Source organism: Pongo abelii, chromosome 4 (assembly GCF_028885655.2).
Source record: "Pongo abelii isolate AG06213 chromosome 4, NHGRI_mPonAbe1-v2.0_pri, whole genome shotgun sequence".
Taxonomy (NCBI): Eukaryota; Metazoa; Chordata; class Mammalia; order Primates; family Hominidae; genus Pongo; species Pongo abelii.
Window position 1 is genome coordinate 104,796,717 of NC_071989.2, and position 18,438 is coordinate 104,815,154.

Here is an 18,438-nt window from a genome sequence, read left to right on the forward strand (position 1 = left end):
TTTGTAGGAAAGTTGTCTTCTCCGTATTAATGAATATTACTATATTTTCATTATTTGACTTTTTTTCCAGAAATCTCTTTTCCTATCCTTACCCTTTTTTAGTTTTTCTGCCTCTTTTGAACGATTCTGTACTCTGCTCTATGAATCTCTTGCCTTTGTGACTGTTCCTCCAGAGTAGATGATACATCACAGTAGATGATGACTGCATATTACCCTTGGATGATTTTGCTGTTGGAATTTTGTCATTGCTGGAAATATTCTAGCAAGCAGTGTAATTATGTAGAAGTTATACTTCAAAGCAGCACATGAACCCGGGCTGCTTCATGCGTGTATACTGACTGCAAAACCCTTATAAGCATTTGTGTTTGTTACCCTGATTTAGATTGATGGGTCATAATACTTTGAAAGATCACAGATTTGACTGGGCATGGTGGCTCACGCCTGTAATCCAAGCACTTTGGGAGGCCAAGGGGGGGCAGATCATGAGATCAGGAGTTCGAGACCAGCCTGGCCAATATGGTGAAACCCCGTCTCCACTAAAAGTACAAAAATTAGCCAACGTGGTGGCACATGCCTGTAGTCTCAGCTACTTGGGAGGCTGAGGCAGGAGAATCGTTTGAATCTGGTAAGCAGAGGTTGCAGTGAGCCGAGACTGCACCACTGCACTCCAGCCTAGGTGACAGAGCCAGACTGTGTCTCAAAAAAAAAGAAAGAAAGATCACAGACTTATTTGGAAATTTGATGAAAGTTCCGGCCATATTACTCAGAAAAACCACATATGTGCAGAACATCACACACAGTTTCAAAGTTTAATTGACTCTAGGTTAGGAACCCCTGCTCTGGATCTTTCTCATACACTCTTACTGCTTCTTTGCCTCATCTGAATCCTGATACTTTCTAGCTGTTAGTCTTTTGCCCAGAAGATATACCTTCCCTACTCTCTGAATTCTCTTTGAGAACTTATTACCTAACAGTTGTTCCCAAATCATTGTTTTTTTCCTCTGATCGTATAGTAGCATTTCAATTGAAAGCCACATTGTTTACTTTATACTTACTGTCTTATCTGTTGGCATTTAGAACATATTTCTGCCTTTCTCATTGACTGCAACTTTTGCATCATGGTGTTTTTCTATGCCAAACTAGTTTCTAACAGTATCCTCAGGTTTTTCAGCACCTACATCAAATTATGCATTGGCCTCTTCACTTCAATACTGCTTCGACACCCAAAAGCACCTTGGTTTTAAGCAAGCTTATTTTCTTCTAATCCTGTGGTTCAGAAATAAATAGGTCAGAGCCATGATAAATATAAGATTAATTAAAATGGGAAGATTTGCTCCATCCTTTTGTGCTTTAAATAAATGGGCATATGGTGATTGAGGTGAGGCCTGCCATAGTAGAGTGATTTTATCAATTTAGGTACATCATGACTTTGTTGCTTACAATTCAAATTCATATATAATCTAGAAAAATAATTTGAATCCTGAGTTTAACCCACCTTTAAAGAGACTGTTGTTCAAAAATTGCTTCTTAGTTTATTGATACTAGATGTCTTAGGGGCTTTGGGCCTTAGAGGGTCTGCAAAGCTCTGACACTAGGTTCTAGATTTTATAGATAACTTCATATATTTTCTGGGAAAGAAGGACTGTGACCACCAAAGTAGTTTACCACTGTTTTCTAGAAAGACTTAAGGCAACTGACCTGTTCATATGTCACTCTTCTGCTGCCGCTGCTCCCTGGCACTCCCACAGTATTAGGTCCTAAGAGACTATCATTATGGAGGTGGAGGGTAGGAGCATAAAGAGAAACCCAGACTCAGGTGCTTCACAGGATTGAGTAGCAATGTTTCTGATTCTAGACTGTATATCATTATTCATATCTTCTAGATGTTAGTATTGTGATTTGAAAGAATACTTATACCTTCTTAGGGATTTTAATCTTGATGAATTTAGGGATTTTAATGAACTCTTAGTTGGTTGATATATGTGCCACTTCTCAACCTAGTGCCTCCCTCACTCCCTTAGCTATCACTTAGCTCTGTTCCAGGTTACATTCCTTTTAGCAGTTGCTCATTTACCTAGATTAGAAGTGTAAACTCAACATTCATGTTTCTTTTTTATATTAACATTAAATGTAGTCTTTATAGATGGTAGGAAAAGAGGGAAGGGTACAGATAAATTAAAATGTAAAATTTTTTAAACCAATTTTTATTTTTAAGGAAAAAGAGTTTTATATATATGTGTGTGTGTGTATATATGTATATATATATATATATATTTTATAGGTCACAAACCAAACACTAGATGTAAAGAGAATGATGAAAACCTGGACCCTGCAGAAAGGATTTCCTTTAGTGACTGTTCAAAAGAAAGGAAAGGAACTTTTTATACAACAAGAGAGATTCTTTTTAAATATGAAGCCTGAAATTCAGCCTTCAGATACAAGGTACATGCCCTCTTTCTTTTCATGCCATCTCTTTTGCACCCTCAGGTGGAAATATTTTTAAGTGTTTTATAATCATAAGTTCTTGTGAAACCTAACAAGATTATCCCTTCCTAGGAATAGCTTAACAAAGTTAACCTTCCTACCAAATTTTAAAAAAAAAAAAAAAACAACAAATCATATGTAACTAACTGAAAGAATAGTAATTTTCCAATATTTTGTCTTTACAGCTACCTGTGGCATATTCCACTATCCTATGTCACTGAAGGAAGAAATTATTCAAAATATCAATCGGTATCATTACTGGATAAGAAATCAGGTTTGACTATAATGACAGTTCTGATTGGAAATGGCATAATTTTAAAAATCTGATCAGAGTGCATATATAAGATTACACTTTCCAGTGTGCACACTCTCTAAACTGGTTTTATGAGTTACATATACAAGATGTGACTATTGTGAGATTGATTCTGTATATCATGCACAAAACTGGCTTTTAGCCATGTGAAATAAGGTACAAAAGTTTGCAGAGAATGTACTGGCATTCCTGAAAGAAAATAGCGAATGCCATGTTTTTGTACCCAAGATTAATATTTTGTTACAAAATAAGAGGAGTTTCTTAAAGTATCCTCTGCTGTCTACTGTCTAGGGTTGGGCTGAGGCAACTGCATTTTAATAAGATACACCCTAAATGATTTGTGTGTATAATTGAGGTTTATTCATGATCGGATTTAGAGTAAATAGTTATTGCTATATGCCCTGCCGACATAGTATATGTTTTGGGGAACAAGAAAATGGGGCAAGAAACTATGATAGCAAGGGGGAGGGGAATAGTAAAATATAAACATGGTGTATGCTGACCTACAATATAAAAAGCAATTGAAATATAGTTTTGGGCCATTTGTTAAATACTACTATGAATGTCACACCACATATCTTCCTTTTAATTTACATCCTAAAGAAACACAAGGCTCTTGGGTTCTGTAGGACCTGTTAGTGATGCTTTGGATTGATGAAAAGGGAAAATTTCTCATTTGAATTTGGATCTGGTGTCAAAGCCTATATTTTTGAGGGGTGAGTGTAGCTTAGTGGTCAGGGAATGAGACTTTGGAGACTGCCAGGTTCAATTCTTAGCAGTACCATTGATCACTTATATGATTTTAGGCGAGTTATGTGAGCCTCATTCCCTCAGCTGTACAAAAGAGATAGTAATTATACTTACTTTATGTAGTTGTGGTGCGGATTAAATGAGTTCATTTATATGAAGCACCTAGAACAATGCCTGGCACGTATTATGTGCTGTATTAATGTTAACTATCACTAACGTTATTGAAAAAGTAAATCTTTAATATAATATATCTGTATTACATAAAACCTGGAAGATGGAGAGCAAATCTTATTACCCTATCAAAACTATTCTTATGATTATTTGTTTATAGTCATTTTAAATAAATATTTGTACTTAGTCAAAATCATTATGTATATATGATTTCTGTGTCTTGCCTTTTTTAACTTAACATATATAGTAATTGACTTAACCTACTTGATTCACCATTTGTTGTTATAAAATATTGCCTTAATTAAATATTTCAAATCTTAAAGGTTTTTCCATTATATGAAATTTTTTAAGGAATGCTTTTCAAAAATGAAGACTGCAGTACCTTTTGTGATTTGGTACATATAACTAAATCGTCCTTTTTATTGTGTAGTTACAGTCGATAATGCCACCTGAAATACATGAATATGCCAGTTTCATTGCAGTTTTACCATAGTGGAGTGTTAAAGCAGCAACAATCTAATTATTTAAAATCCTAGTGGTAGTTGGTAATGTCATCATATCTTTGATAGCATAGCTGGAAGTACAAGGAATTGCTACTGTCTTTGAGTAAACAAAACTCTAACTTTGAATGAGCCCTAAAAGGATAGTCTCTGACCCAAGAGAGAACAAATAACCCCATCTCCCTATATCCTGAAGCACAGCCAAAACATGGCTGGAGTATTCGCAAGAAACTAATAAGGAAATTTTGCAAACTTTCTGATAGTATATTAATTTTTAGTGCTATTAGAAATAATTGGGCAATAAGAAATCTGCTTTTATTATCTGTTTTTTTGTTTGGTTGGTTGATTTTTGTTTGTTTGTTTTTTCTTGTTTTTTTTTTTTTTTTTTTTTGAGTTGGAGTCTTGCTCTCTTGCCCAGGCTGGAGTGCAGTGACAATATCATAGCCCACTGCAGCCTCAAACCCCTGGGTTCAAGCAATCCTCCTCCCTCAGCCTGCCAAGAAGTTAGGACCACAGGCATGTATCACCATGCTTGGCTTAATTTTTGTATTTTTTGTAGACACAGGGCCTCACTATGTTGCCCAGGCTGGTCTCAAACCCCTGGCCTCAAGTGATCCTCCTGCTTTGGCTTCCCAAAGTGTTGGGATTACAGGCATGAGCCACCGCACCTGGCTCCTCTTTACTCTTTTTTTTTTTTTTTTTTTTGTGAGACGGAGTCTCGCTCTGTCGCTCAGGCTGGAGTGCAGTGGCGCGATCTCAGCTCACTGCAAGCTCCGCCTCCCGGGTTCAAGTCATTCTTCTGCCTCAGCCTTCTGAGTAGCTGGGACTACAGGTGCCCACCACCACGCCCGGCTAATTTTTTATATTTTTAGTAGAGATGGGGTTTCACCATGGTCTCGATCTCCTGACCTCGTGATCCACCTGCCTCGGCCTCCCAAAGTGCTGGGATTACAAGCGTGAGCCACCGTGCCCAGCCTCCTCTTTACTCTTTTCCTGAGTTTACTTCTGAGCTTGTTAAGCTCTTTTTGAGAGTTTAACCCCATAGACTAGCTCATATTTTACTGCTTTAGCCTTCTAGGCCCTTACCTGGCATTCTCTGCTTTTGCCGCACAGAAATTCTATCAGCAACTCAAACATGCCATACTGCCTCTTTAGGTCTTTGCATATGCTATTTTCTCTCCTTAAAGAACACCCTTGCCTCCTCACTCCCTTGGCCTACTCCTGTTTATTCTTCAGATCTTAGCTCAGCCATTGCTTGCTCCAGGAAACCTTTCCTTCCCTGAAGACAGTTTAGATGCCCTACTTAGGATTTTTATTAACATTCTCTACTTCTCCACTCATAATATACTGTAAGTACTGTTCACTCGTATCTATCCTCATATTAGGTATTTCCCCCATTGACAGTAGTGATCATGGCTATATGAATCACTGTAAATCACTTTTAGCACTCAGTAGGCACTCAAAAACTTAACGAATTAGTAAATTTTAGTCCATAATGAAGTGACTCCAGTCTCACTATAAAAATTTCTAGGAAAAGAACATGCAAAGCCTGATAAAATGATGTTTTCTTTTTCTCTTCCTCTTCTTAGTAAAGAGGAATATACAAAATTCACTAGAATATAATTGATTTAATCTAGAGCTGGAACTGGGCCAATACATGATGAAAGTAGTGTCTGTTACTTCCTCTTCTCAACTGTGTTATTTCCCTTGCTGCTGCTGCTATTTTAATTCCTGCCATTTCAGGTTTAGAGAGTCCACATGAAAACTTCTGTCCTTACGTTTGACCCTGAGGACAGCTGAGCCTTCTTGGTTCCTAATGCTCCAATGAGAATTACTCTTAATTTAACTGCATTTTTATCTTTTCTATTCTCAAAAGAAAGGTAGCAGAGAGGGTGACTTCAGGCTTCTTTTATGCTGTAATACTTTAGTATAGTGTATTATTTTGATGCTTGATGGTTGGTCAAATCTTTAATATATTTTCTTTCTTTTTTAAAATATATTTTCACGTGTTCTAATTCAAGGGTTGTTGGGTTAGTTCATTAGTTCAGTTGTATATAGGAGTTATGTTTGGTCAGTGTATTTGTCTCCTTTTCTCACATACATGAATTTTGAACAATTAATATTTATTGTGCACAAGAAATGCTGATGGGGCCATTTTTCCAGTTTACATATTGAGGAAATTATATTTTTAAAAGTTTCCCTCTTCCCTTTCTTCCTCCCTCTCTCTGTCTCTTTCTTATCCACATTTTACTCAGACCTAAGATCTTTAACTATAGCAGATTTTCATATTAAATCTAATGCAAAACGTTCATGTTTCCAAATGGATATCACTATCAGAAATACTGCTGTGAAAGTTAAAGATATGTCATTGGAAGAAAAGGTAATTAGGATGAAAGAAGGAAGGGCATATAGTAATTAAAATATTTATCATGTGCCATTCTCTGCTCTTGCCTTTTTTTCCCCTAATAAAGTAAAGGAGAAAGAAAGGGGTATTAGAGAAGGGAATGCTTTTGAACAGGAGTGATAAAGTTCAATAGCATGTATGATGCTAGCCCTCTGGAGCAAACTGTACAGGAAATTTTGTAACTTTGTAGTAAAAACATGTTTTTTAGTTTCAGAACTTTAATTTTTTTGTAAAACAGTAGTTGATTTTTGTAGCTCATTGACAAATGGTTTTTAAAAATCACTGTTAGATTACTTCATCTGGGCTTCTGCCATTTAATATTGCAGTTGCTCACTCTTTTTTGCTACTCTATAGACTGAAAATTGAAGTGTTAATCTGTTAATGATTATAGTAAATTAAAAACATATGAGGGTAGCCTCATCCACATTTGAGCTGCAGGATGTAGTTACTTCCCTTGTGTGCAAAGCTATTCTTTTTAAATACCTGTGGTTTTAAGGTCCACCATTCTGGATCATTCAGAAGAACTGAAGGAGACTAATAATGTTGATTCTTTAAATGATAACTCTGTCTATCTTTGTGCTGTTGGCTATACGGCTTTATGTTGTGTCATCTTGATGACAGTAATAATTTCAAGTATATTCCCAGCTGTGTCCCTCCTCTTTACCATCTGGGCTTGGCTAGGTTTACAACATGGCAAGCTGCTTATCAACCAAGATATTCCGTGTGTATTTCAATGTTTTCTGCATCCATCTAGTGGAACAATTGTCATAGCCATCATTTCTTGTCTCCTTTTATGGGCAAGGGAGATTTGGGTCTCTGTAGCCCTTCTTCCTGGGGTTGTTTGTTTATTTTCTTTACCTTTGTTTTTATTAGAGACAGGGTCCTGCTCTGTCACCCAGGCTAAGGTACAGTGGCACAATCATAGCTCACTGCAGCCTTGACCTAGTGATACTTGACCTCAAGTGATACTCCTGCCTCAGCCTCCTGAGTAGCTGGGACTGCAGACATGTGTCACCATGCTGGCTAATTTTTATTTTTTGTAAAGATGATGTCTCACTATGTTGTCCAGGCTTCTCTCAAACTCCTGGGCTCAAGTGATCCTACTGCCTTGGTCTCTCAGAGTGCTGGGATTACAGGTGTGAGCTACCATGCCCAGCCCCAGGGTTCTTTCTTGATAAAAGCTCCATAGGATATAGTGTTTGGTGACCTGGAGAGTGTTGATATTTTTGGATTAGCTAATGATAAAGTTAATTTCCTTAGTCATAGGTTTGCTAAAAATGGCTCCAACTTGGAGCAGCCACTGCTGCCATCACAAGTATCCCTTAAAACTGCATTCTGCCCTCGAAAAAGGAATAAACCTTATTTAACTGATCTTTCCCATCTGTTGCTGTATCAGCAATATAACAGAAATAAGTATGGACTTTTTTTAGTAAGAAAGACTGCTTAGCTTATTATGTCCTGTTAAGACATGATCAGAATGTCTTTTTCATCTTAAACATCTTTTGCAGTATCAATATAATTGGAATAACAAAGATATTAAGGGCATCTGATACATTTGAATAACTCATGTTTTTGAAGTTGATAAATCGTAATGTTTCAGGTACTGATATATAATCTTTAGTACCTAAGCTAAGGCTTCAGGTACTAATATATAATCTTTAGGTTGAAAACATATTTATAAAGCATTTTATATAAAAAAGTTTCACTACAGAATTATAATGATAGTGAACATTTTAAAACAGCCTAAATTGTTCAAAATAGATTGGATAAACTTGAAATATTATGCAGATATTTGAACACTGCTTATGAAGACAATGGAAAAATGTGGTGGGGGGGGTCTGACGGGTGAAAAAGGATAAAATAAATGCATATAGATCTGCTGTATAAAATATTAAAAACAAGTATAAGACAAAAACTTGGCAAGAAATGCATTCCAAAATGGTATCATTGTCTGACTTTAGATTATTCTTTACTCTTCTTTTTCTTACAATTAAAAAAATTTTTAAGTATTTGTTACTTTAAAAGGGGGTAAAAATTATATAATAAATATCTACAAACCTTTATCTACACTTGATTTAAAACTATTTATTGTGACATAGTCATTATTTATTCATTCCCTGACTAATTCAACGGTATTTGTTGAGTACCTGCTAGGTCATTGTTATAGGGGCTGAGGCGTTAGCAGTAAGCAAAATAGTAAGCTTATGTAGCTTATATTCTATTAAATAATAGTAAACCTCAAGATGCTTAGAAGCATACTCCTATGAAAATTAAGTCTGCATCCTTGTTGCCAACTTTAAAAGACATTTCCTCATTAGCAGTTTTAAGGATTTTAAAAATTCATACATATATTTTGTGGTCAGTTAACTCTCAGCGCTTCATTATTGGTACATTAGTTGACATAATTCCATGGAAATTTCTAACAGTTCTCTCAGCATTTATAGTAGAGACCCCAAAAGTGCCTATCCTTTCCTATTATTTTAACCCTATTACTTCTTATTTGTCCCTTATGCAATCTTAAGCCTTCCCTAATGTTTATTTTGCTAGCTTTAAATAATGTGACTTTTCTAAATGGCTTTGTTTGTTCTTCCATTGCTAACATGACAAAAGACAGAGGCCAAAATGGGACACATTTTACACAGCTCTCTCACTGTCTTCCCCTGCTGCCTCATCCTGCACCTTTACTTTCTCCCTCCCTCTTTCCTCTAGCCATAATGAACTTGGGAGCCAGTTCAGTGCATGGATAACATGTATACTTTCTCTCTGGGCCTTGAGCACTAGGGTTCCCTACTATATCTTCTTCACTTGGCCAACACCTAAATATTTTGAGGTCTCTTAGAAGAATGACAACTTAGATGTCATTTCTTCCAAGAAATTGCTCCTAACTTTCCCTGGGAGAGTGAAGCATTTTTTGTATGTGCATTCGTTGAATGCTGTCTTTTCTTTATCTGTCAATAGCGCTTGTATGATATTGTACTTGCCTGTTTACTTTAGACTGTGAGATCTCTAAAAGCAGAGACATATCTTATTCACCATTTGATTTCCAGCGCCTAGCTTACAGCCAATATTGCACAGTAAGTAAATAATTGTTAAATGAATGTCTTGACCTTCACTAACGTGAAAATAACTGTACTTGGAGACAGGCATTTTTTTCTTACTAGAATGATTATTAAATATAAAAATAAACTAACTTAAAAACAAAGCACTCATAATTTTTTTTTCTTGTCCAATTGTCTTCTCTCTCAATCTCTCATTTTTTGGTTTCCATTAGGTGTCATCAATCTTACAGAAGAAGTGCTGTGGGTCAAAGTGAATATAAACATGAATGGTTATTATATTGTACACTATGCAGATGATGATTGGGAAGCACTAATCCATCAGTTGAAAATAAATCCTTATGTTCTGAGTGACAAAGACCGAGCCAACCTTATCAACAACATCTTTGAACTTGCAGGGTAGAGTATACTTAGTTTGAGGTTTTTTCTTTTTTTAAACAAGTGTCATTGAGGTAAAGAACATATATGAAAAACAGTTTGAAAGAACTAGCATGTATTGGTTGGCACAATTCATTTTGGAGGATTGGGAAAATATAAGATGTGTTCTTTGCCTCCAGGGACTTTATAAAACATTAGCTACAAACATACTGAACAGTTAAATGAAACAGGTTTTAATAATAATTCAAGACTAGATATCAAAAACAGGATACGTATTTTGTTGACTAAACTGATACAGGAGTTCAAGCTCTATTTTATTTGATAAGATAATTATTTTCAAACAGCAGTTGGTTTAAGCATGAAGCTTAGTGCTTATGCATTGGTTTTGAGGGACATCTCTGATGGCTGGAGCCACCTTATTTGTACTGCTTGCCTCCCCAACCACCTCATGCATTATAGAATCCCAAAGCCAAGGATGACAGTGACCTCATGTAAACATATTCTCTGAATAGAATATTACCAATTTAGATTGATGATAGGCTTAAAAACACAGGAACACTTGAGGTCACTGAAGTGTTCCTTCTCACCTCCCTGGACATTTCCATTTTGTCTCGTTTTTTATGAAGTGCCCTTCTTATGTCATCCTAGCCATTACTGCTATGTTTTCTATAAAATGGTTAATTTTAAAAATGTACTCACTGTAAATTCACAGTAGACCTTGTCATAACAAGTTTGAAAAACAAATTCCCATTAAACCAACAAATAAAATTTAAAAAAAAATCAGATACTTTCTATGCTATACTCTCTTTCCTGGCAAATATAACTAATTAATAAATAAAATTAGTACTATTCATCTTTTCTAACCCAAGATATTACACTTTTGCTGAGTTAGTAGCAATTTACAGGAGACTTAGGAATTTAAAAAAAAATGAGCTATTGTTTGTCTTTCTCTTGAAATGCCCCTTTAATCTTGGGCCACATGAACTTAATCAGAGATAATCATATTTAGCTTAACTTTACAGAATGCCACTGTAAGTTTAAATTTTTGGTCTTCAAGACTCACCATCTAACCCTAAGTTTCTCTCTTAGCATGCATAGAGTTCTTCTGTGTGTCTCTGCATATTCACTTTTCCTGTTCTTTTATCCTTCAGCCTAGGCAAGGTACCTCTCAAGAGGGCCTTTGATTTGATTAATTATCTTGGAAATGAGAACCATACTGCACCCATCACTGAAGCCCTGTTTCAGACAGACCTCATCTATAACCTCCTTGAAAAACTGGGATACATGGATCTGGCCTCAAGACTGGTGGTAAGTGTGCCTTTTTGCCAGCTTCTTGCTGTTTATCTTCAATACTGTTATTCACGGTTCCATTTTCAGCCAGTAATAGGCTGAAAAAGCAACCAGTGAAATTCCATTTTCTTCACTTTCCTGCTTGTGAAATCTTTACTTAAAATCAAGATGTTGCTTATGATGAAGAGCTGATAAAGGCTTAGTATGATATGGTCTTGTTTGAATATCAAAATACAGACATTTGACACCACTGTCAAAATGAGGTCACATGAGAATAATATTTCTCTATTCAGATCCTGTTTTATTTTTACATGATGAATGTTTGAAATAGGCCCTTTTGCAAAGTAGATCTCCCCATTAATTTTCTAGTGGTCATTATAAAATGACAGTTATGTTTGTATTGAGAATATTCTGTTTAAGAGTTCTTACTGATAACTATCTAAAGGATAATGATGCTGGTGGATATGTTTCTTTGCAAAGCACTAAAGGAGTCTTAGTATTAGAGACCATTTTACCTTTCTTAATATCAACTGCCTGATCTTAACAGTTGTTATTTTGGATACTTTTAATATTAAACTGTTGACTGAGACTTTAAAAGCTTGGAAGAGAGTGAAAAATTATTTGTTTTTATCTAATTCTCTGAATCAGCGCATTTTGACAACAGAGTTTGCTTTACAAACTAGTGAGATTTCCCACGGACCCAGGCAAAAGGCAGCTTTCAGGGAAAGGAAGACAGTATTAGACGAAGAATTAGAATAAGTCTTTTGGGGTTTTGGTATTCTCACTGGTAAAAGGAAGGGGTTGGATTAAATCATTTTTTTAACATTTTTTTAAAATTATACTTTAAGTTCTAGAGTACATGTGCACAATGTGTAGGTTTGTTACATATGTATACAACCTTCTTTCTGCCTCTGTTATTGCCTTACCCTGCATCTCCTATGAACAGTTCTCTCATCACCTGCATGATTCTCAGTGAGTGGAGGGAACGCAGGGCAGAGTGGCCATATGGAGCTTGAAAAGCTTTTCTCCCCCAAAAGTTTCAGATCTGACCCCAAAGGAGTTACCCCATCCCTATCCATAAGCAAGATGCTTAAGTTAGTTGATTCTCTGAGGTCTCTTCTAATGGTTAAGATTTTTATCATTTTCTATTTCATAAGGCTTTCAGCTAGCAGCCTTAATAAAAACCAGTGCCTGGAACATGACTTGGCCTGTAGTGACACTCGGTAAATGTTGAGTGAATAAATGATTGAAACACACCAGAAACAAGTGCATTTGAGTGCTTTTACACACTGTGCTTAGTGCTTAATGTAGATTACCTCATTTAATTATCACACAGTGCCAAGGTAGATATTTCTACCCCCATTAAATAAACGAGGAGACAGAATAGCTTCTTTAAAGTCACTTACCTAGTAAGTGATAAAGCTGAGATTCAAACCCAGATAAATTTCACTCCAAAGACTTCTCTTTATGTTATATTGCTATTTGTAAAATTAATTTGTGTCCTAGCAACGTCGTCTTTCCAGGATACCTTTAGAAAAATTAAAGCTTTCTTCTTGTCATATTCTTTTGAAAAGCTTGCAGATCATACATTTAAGGTTTCAAGTGACTGGCCCACATCTAGTTGTTCTCCTAAAAATGAAATTGTCAACTTAAGAGATTTTTTTTATATCTAAAATGCTAATAATGACTTTTTAAAACAATATTTATGTGCCTTTCCAAGAAGTATGCAAATAGCTTACTCATCTCTCTAGGGCAAACTTAGAATCCAGTATTGACTTTCTAGTGTTAGTATAGTAAAGAGATTGGCCATTAGTTAACCAGTTCAGCTATTGCTGATAGACATTTGCTTTATTTGTAGTTTGGAGCTATCATGAATAGCACTGCTATGATGTCTTCGATGAATGTCTTTATGCATTTCTATGGGATATATGTCTGGAAATGGGATTATTGAGTCATAACACATGCATAGTTAATACTGTACTATCAAATAGTTCTTCAAAGTTGTACCAATTGACACTTAGCAGTATATGAGAATTCTAGGTGCTCTATATCTTTGCTGATAATTATCATTCACACTAAATCTTTTTTATTTTAGCCATGTGGATAGGTGCATAGTGGTACTGCAATTTTTACTTGAATTTACATTTTTCTACTGATGTGAAGATGATTTTCTTTTTGATATATGTATTGACCATTAGATGTTCTTTTGTGAAATGCCCATCTTTTGCTTATTTTTCTATTAAATTGCCTGCCTTTTTCTTGTTGATTTGTAAGAGTTCTGTATATATCCTAGATATGAATCTTTTGTTGGTCATGTATATTTGCAAATATCTTCTCCCACTCCATCTTGCTTTTTTTACTCTCTTAATGATTTTTTATTAATATGAGTTTTAAATTTTAATGTAATCTAGCTTATGAAATCTTTTCCTACCGCTAGATATTCTGTGTTCTCTTCTGAAAACTTTATTATTTTATCCTTTACATTTAGATCTATGATCCATCTGGAATTGATTTTTGTGGATGGTGTTGTAAGGTAGACACCAAGATTCATTCTTTTCAGTATGGATATCCAGTTATCCCCAGGACCAGTATATTTTATTGCATAGAATTATGTTTGAGGTAATTAGTATAATATCAACACCATTTGGGGTAGTATATTAATTTTCTAGGGCTATCAAAACAAATTATTGCAAACTTGATGTCTTAAAATAACAGAAATTTATTCTCTCATAGTTGTGGAAGCTAGAAGGCCAAAATCAAGATATTGGCAGAGTAAGGTTTGCTCCTTCTGAGGAAGAATCTGTTCCATTCCCCTCTCCTAACTTCAAGTGATTGCCAGCAATCCTTGGTATTCCTGGGCATGTAGGTGCCTAACCATGGCCTTTGTCTCTGTCAACACAGTGTTCTCCCTGTGTTTCTGTGCCCAAATTGCCCCATTCTTAGATTAAGGCCCACCATAATTCAGTATGACCTCATCTTAACTTGATTGTGCCTGCAAAGACCCTATTCCTAAATGAGGTCATATTCATAGGTCCCAGGCAGACACAAAATTTGAAGGGATACTATTCAACCTAGTACAGGTAGCAATAAATAAGATTAGCGCATATCACTCCATTTTTTTCACTATTAAAGGGCAGTGTTGGTTCTGAATATACCCTGTGAGGAGACAGAATATCTCCCAACTCTGAAGCTGCTCAGTTAAACTTCATAATGGCAGAAGTCAGTCTTCTCCTTGCCTGTTAACTCTGTTTATAGCTTAGTGCTCAGGAAGCACTTGATACTTACCTCTTCTTTGAACTGCATCTGCATCCCAGATGATTTCCTGCTTTCTGGGCCGATATGTGTTTATTAGGAACATACTTCAAGGAGGGATCTAGGGGACTGATGGATAGAGAGCAAGGGCAGAAAACTTAGTATGTGTTTCCAAGATTGGACGCCCTTTTACTGCTGTGTGTCTTCACATGGTTAGCTAAAAGCCTAGTTAACTTTAGTTCACCAAGAGGGAGAACGTGTCACTTTAACATTCTTATTCTAATATTAGGGTGAAAATTCTGGTAGCATCAATACTCTCAAACTAGGAAATCTGAATTCTACAGTTAGGAATTGGGATAGGAGACATTTATGAATCCTTGGATATGATGTTCAAATGTATTACTGTCTAAGACTGATTTCTAATTAACTTCTATATCATTGGAACCAAAGCATTATGTACATTTATTGGTCATTTTATTGTGTAGGCTGCACATGACATATGCTGCATTTTGTGATGCTGTGGTGTTGTGATGGGTAGGGTCTGGAGGCACATTTCAATTGTGTTAAATTGTTCACATCTGATGTTAACATCTGATCCTAGCCATATTCCTGTTTTATCACTTACAAATCTGTCATTCTTTTACATATGAGGCATTGGTGGGATAAACCTTTTGCAATAAAAACTGACATTTCACTTTTAAGAAACTCAATTGACCCAGGAAAGAACTCCCTGGGCATATCAGTGTAAAATTAAAGCAGTAAATCAAAATGTAATATACAACATAAGTGCTAGCATCTTTCCCTGTCTGTTTTATTTTTAAAATAATTTTATATTGTTGTTGTTGCATTTTATTACAAATCCAGTGTTTGTAGCTTGTATAACCCATCAATTTATTTCCTCTCTCCACTTGCCATTTCACTTTGTAAAATCATAGAGTTGCATTCTATTGTTGAAAGAGCTTAAATTTCAAAAAAATTAATTTGGATCCTTAGAAAAACATACCATTTTATTTCTAAAAGGGAAAGGTAATTTGAAGCACATGCTGTGCTTCATTAATATTAATTAATATTAAAAATGAACCTGGATTACTTATAAAAATGATATTTTATAACAGGATTTTTCTAATCATATAATTATTCTTTCTTAAAATGTTTTACTTTATTATGTTATAATTTGAAATACATTTAAACAACTATTTTGAGAACTTGCCTTAATGATTTCGTATGAAGACTAACTAGTAAAATTGCTCCCTGTAATTCGGTGGTGTAACTGCTCAGGAATTAGCCACAGCCATCTTCAAGTGTCAGATTTCCTTTGCTTCCAAGACTTCAAGTGCCATTCTTTCCATTGCTGCCTTTGTGTTTTAGTAAACTCTCAACGAGTATTGCCATTGTTCTTCACTGATTTTTTTTAAATAGAATTTCAAGCATGTGATTTTTTTTCTCACATTCTTCATTTGTTCCTATTTGACAGTTATGAGTAGGATTTAAATAAATTTCTTTTGTTCTCCAGTAATTTGGGATGGTTTTCTATCATAATGCTATTGAGAAGGTAAGGCCAGTGAAGACACCATGTAGCAATGCAGTCAGGTGTGTCAAGTGGGATCCCCTGCATTGCTTGTCCGTTCCTTGCATTGTCAGCATAGCAAGTATTTTTCCACTTCATGTCCTCCCAATGACTCAAAAGCTTTACCACTTACACATTCCACAAGGTGTCTGTTCTGTGTTTCATTGCTTTTGAAACAAACACAAGCGAGTTGACATGTTATACAAACCTTGAGTTCTTTTCCTTGCAGATTTTTTTTTTCCATTCTCATATTCAACTCCTCAGGATGCTTATTTACAGTAAGTCATTGCTAGGATAATGGTCTTAATAGTTTAAAAATTTCCAAATAGGATTCATTTTAGGTATTGACAGTGGTATTCAGTGGTACTCACTGTCAATACCTAAAAGAAAGGAAGAAAGCAATGTTCTGTGAAGAACTTGAGCTAAACTTCTCAAGTTAAGGGTTTTGCTTGTGGTCATCTGTGGTACATGATTACTTGAGATGAGATGCCACGATGGTGGTGGAGGTAAAGAAGTACCAGCAGGAAGAAATCCTCCTGTGCTGATTCCTTCAGAGGGGGTATCTGTTGAATTTTTTTCTTTTTGGTCCTTCTTATGTAGCCATGAAGGTTTTCTAAAGAATACCTAAAAACGGCCAGGTGTGGTGGCTCACGCCTGTAATCCCAGCACTTTGGGAGGCTGAGGCAGGTGGATCACGAGGTCAGGAGATCGAGACCATCCTGGCTAACATGGTGAAACCCCGTCTCTACTAAAAATAAAAAAAAATTAGCCGGATGTGGTGGCGGGCGCCTGTAGTCCCAGCTACTCGGGAGGCTGAAGCAGGAGAATGGCGTGAACCCGGGAGGCAGAGCTTGCAGTGAGCCGAGATCACGCCACTGCATTCCAGCCTGGGCAACTGAGCAAGACTCCATCTCAAAAAAAAAAGAATACCTAAAAACATTTTTTATATCAGAATTTTTGTTCCTTCTAGTGGTATTCATAAAAGCATATTGCATATGATGCTTTTTAAAATATCATGTGCCCTCACCCCCACCTGCCATGCACAACTTGCAGAATGGAAATACTTCAACGTGGTATTAACAGCTTTGGTGTTTTTATTTTGGAGAGAGATGAAAAAGGCGTCTGTTAGTACCTTAATACCGCAAGTATACGTTTAGCAATGACAGCCAATACCAATGGACTAGATTGGATGATATTAATGAATAACTATTAGTTTTCTTAAGTGTGATAAAGTATTATGGTTCTGTAAGAGAATGTTCTGTATCTGTGAGTTGCATGCCAAAGTATTTATAAATGAAATATCATATCTGTATATCACTTTCATATTGTTCAGCTAAAACAAGAAAAAACAAATGTGTGTGTGTGTTATACACACTTGAAAACAAAACAAGTGTCAGAGTGTTAAAAACTGGTGAATCTAGATGAACGGTGTATGGGTGTTGTACTATCTTTTTTTGTAGGTTTGAAAGTTCTTTAAATAAAAACTTAGGAGAAAAAATAAACTATAAACAACTATTCTTCCCTGCAGGCCTCATTTTCTTGCTAATTTGGTTAATTTGTTATAACATCAAACTAGTTGATAATGTTAAATATACCTTTAATATTGGATTGAGAAACATTTAAACATTAACTATCAGTAAAGAAGTTTATTTTTCTTTCATTGCTTTATAGGTTTATAGATTGTAAAGTCACAAGGTCAGGAAGTCCTGACTTCCTTCCAGCAGTGGTTATAAGTGATACTTTTTGGCAGGAAAATAACTTCTAGCTGAGTATATGCAGCATAAAGGTTCCCTACTGCACAAAAGTCATTAATTTTTTTCTGAGTTAACATCACTAAAAGTCCCCCTTAGCTATAGCAGCCTTATGCATAGCCTTTATTATTGAATGGTTTCATCCCAGCTGTATGTGGGCTTCATATGTCAGTTGATATTTAATGAGTAATATCTGTGCCTTTTTTTTCCTCATTGGATAAATGTTGGGGAAAAGAGATCTAATTGTCCTGTTTTTTTTTTTTTTTTTTTTTTTTTTTGAGGCGGAGTCTTGATCTGTTGCCCAGGCTGGCATGCACTGATGCTATCTCAGCTCACTGCAACCTCCACCTCCTGGGTTCAAGTGTTTCTCCTGCCTCAGCCTCCTGAGTAGCTGGGATTACAGGCACTACCATCATGCCTGGCTAATTTTTGTATTTTCTACAAATGTTTCACTGTGTTGGCCAGGATGGTCTCAAACTCCTGACCTCAGGTGATCTGCCCGCCTCAGCCTCCCAATGTGCT

General features: G+C 35.9%; 1 protein-coding gene across 3 annotated transcripts in view; it reads left to right on the forward strand.

The window, feature by feature from the left end:
• Positions 1 to 18,438, forward strand: part of LNPEP (leucyl and cystinyl aminopeptidase) — a 109,375-nt gene that overhangs the window by 75,885 nt on the left and 15,052 nt on the right. For all 3 annotated transcript variants that reach the window (XM_024246950.3, XM_063724469.1, XM_054556478.2), the window contains 4 exons: positions 2,282 to 2,442; positions 2,670 to 2,758; positions 9,894 to 10,077; positions 11,208 to 11,364. In XM_024246950.3, the coding sequence (XP_024102718.2) occupies positions 2,282 to 2,442; positions 2,670 to 2,758; positions 9,894 to 10,077; positions 11,208 to 11,364 (591 nt within the window). The remainder of the gene's footprint in view (positions 1 to 2,281; positions 2,443 to 2,669; positions 2,759 to 9,893; positions 10,078 to 11,207; positions 11,365 to 18,438) is intronic.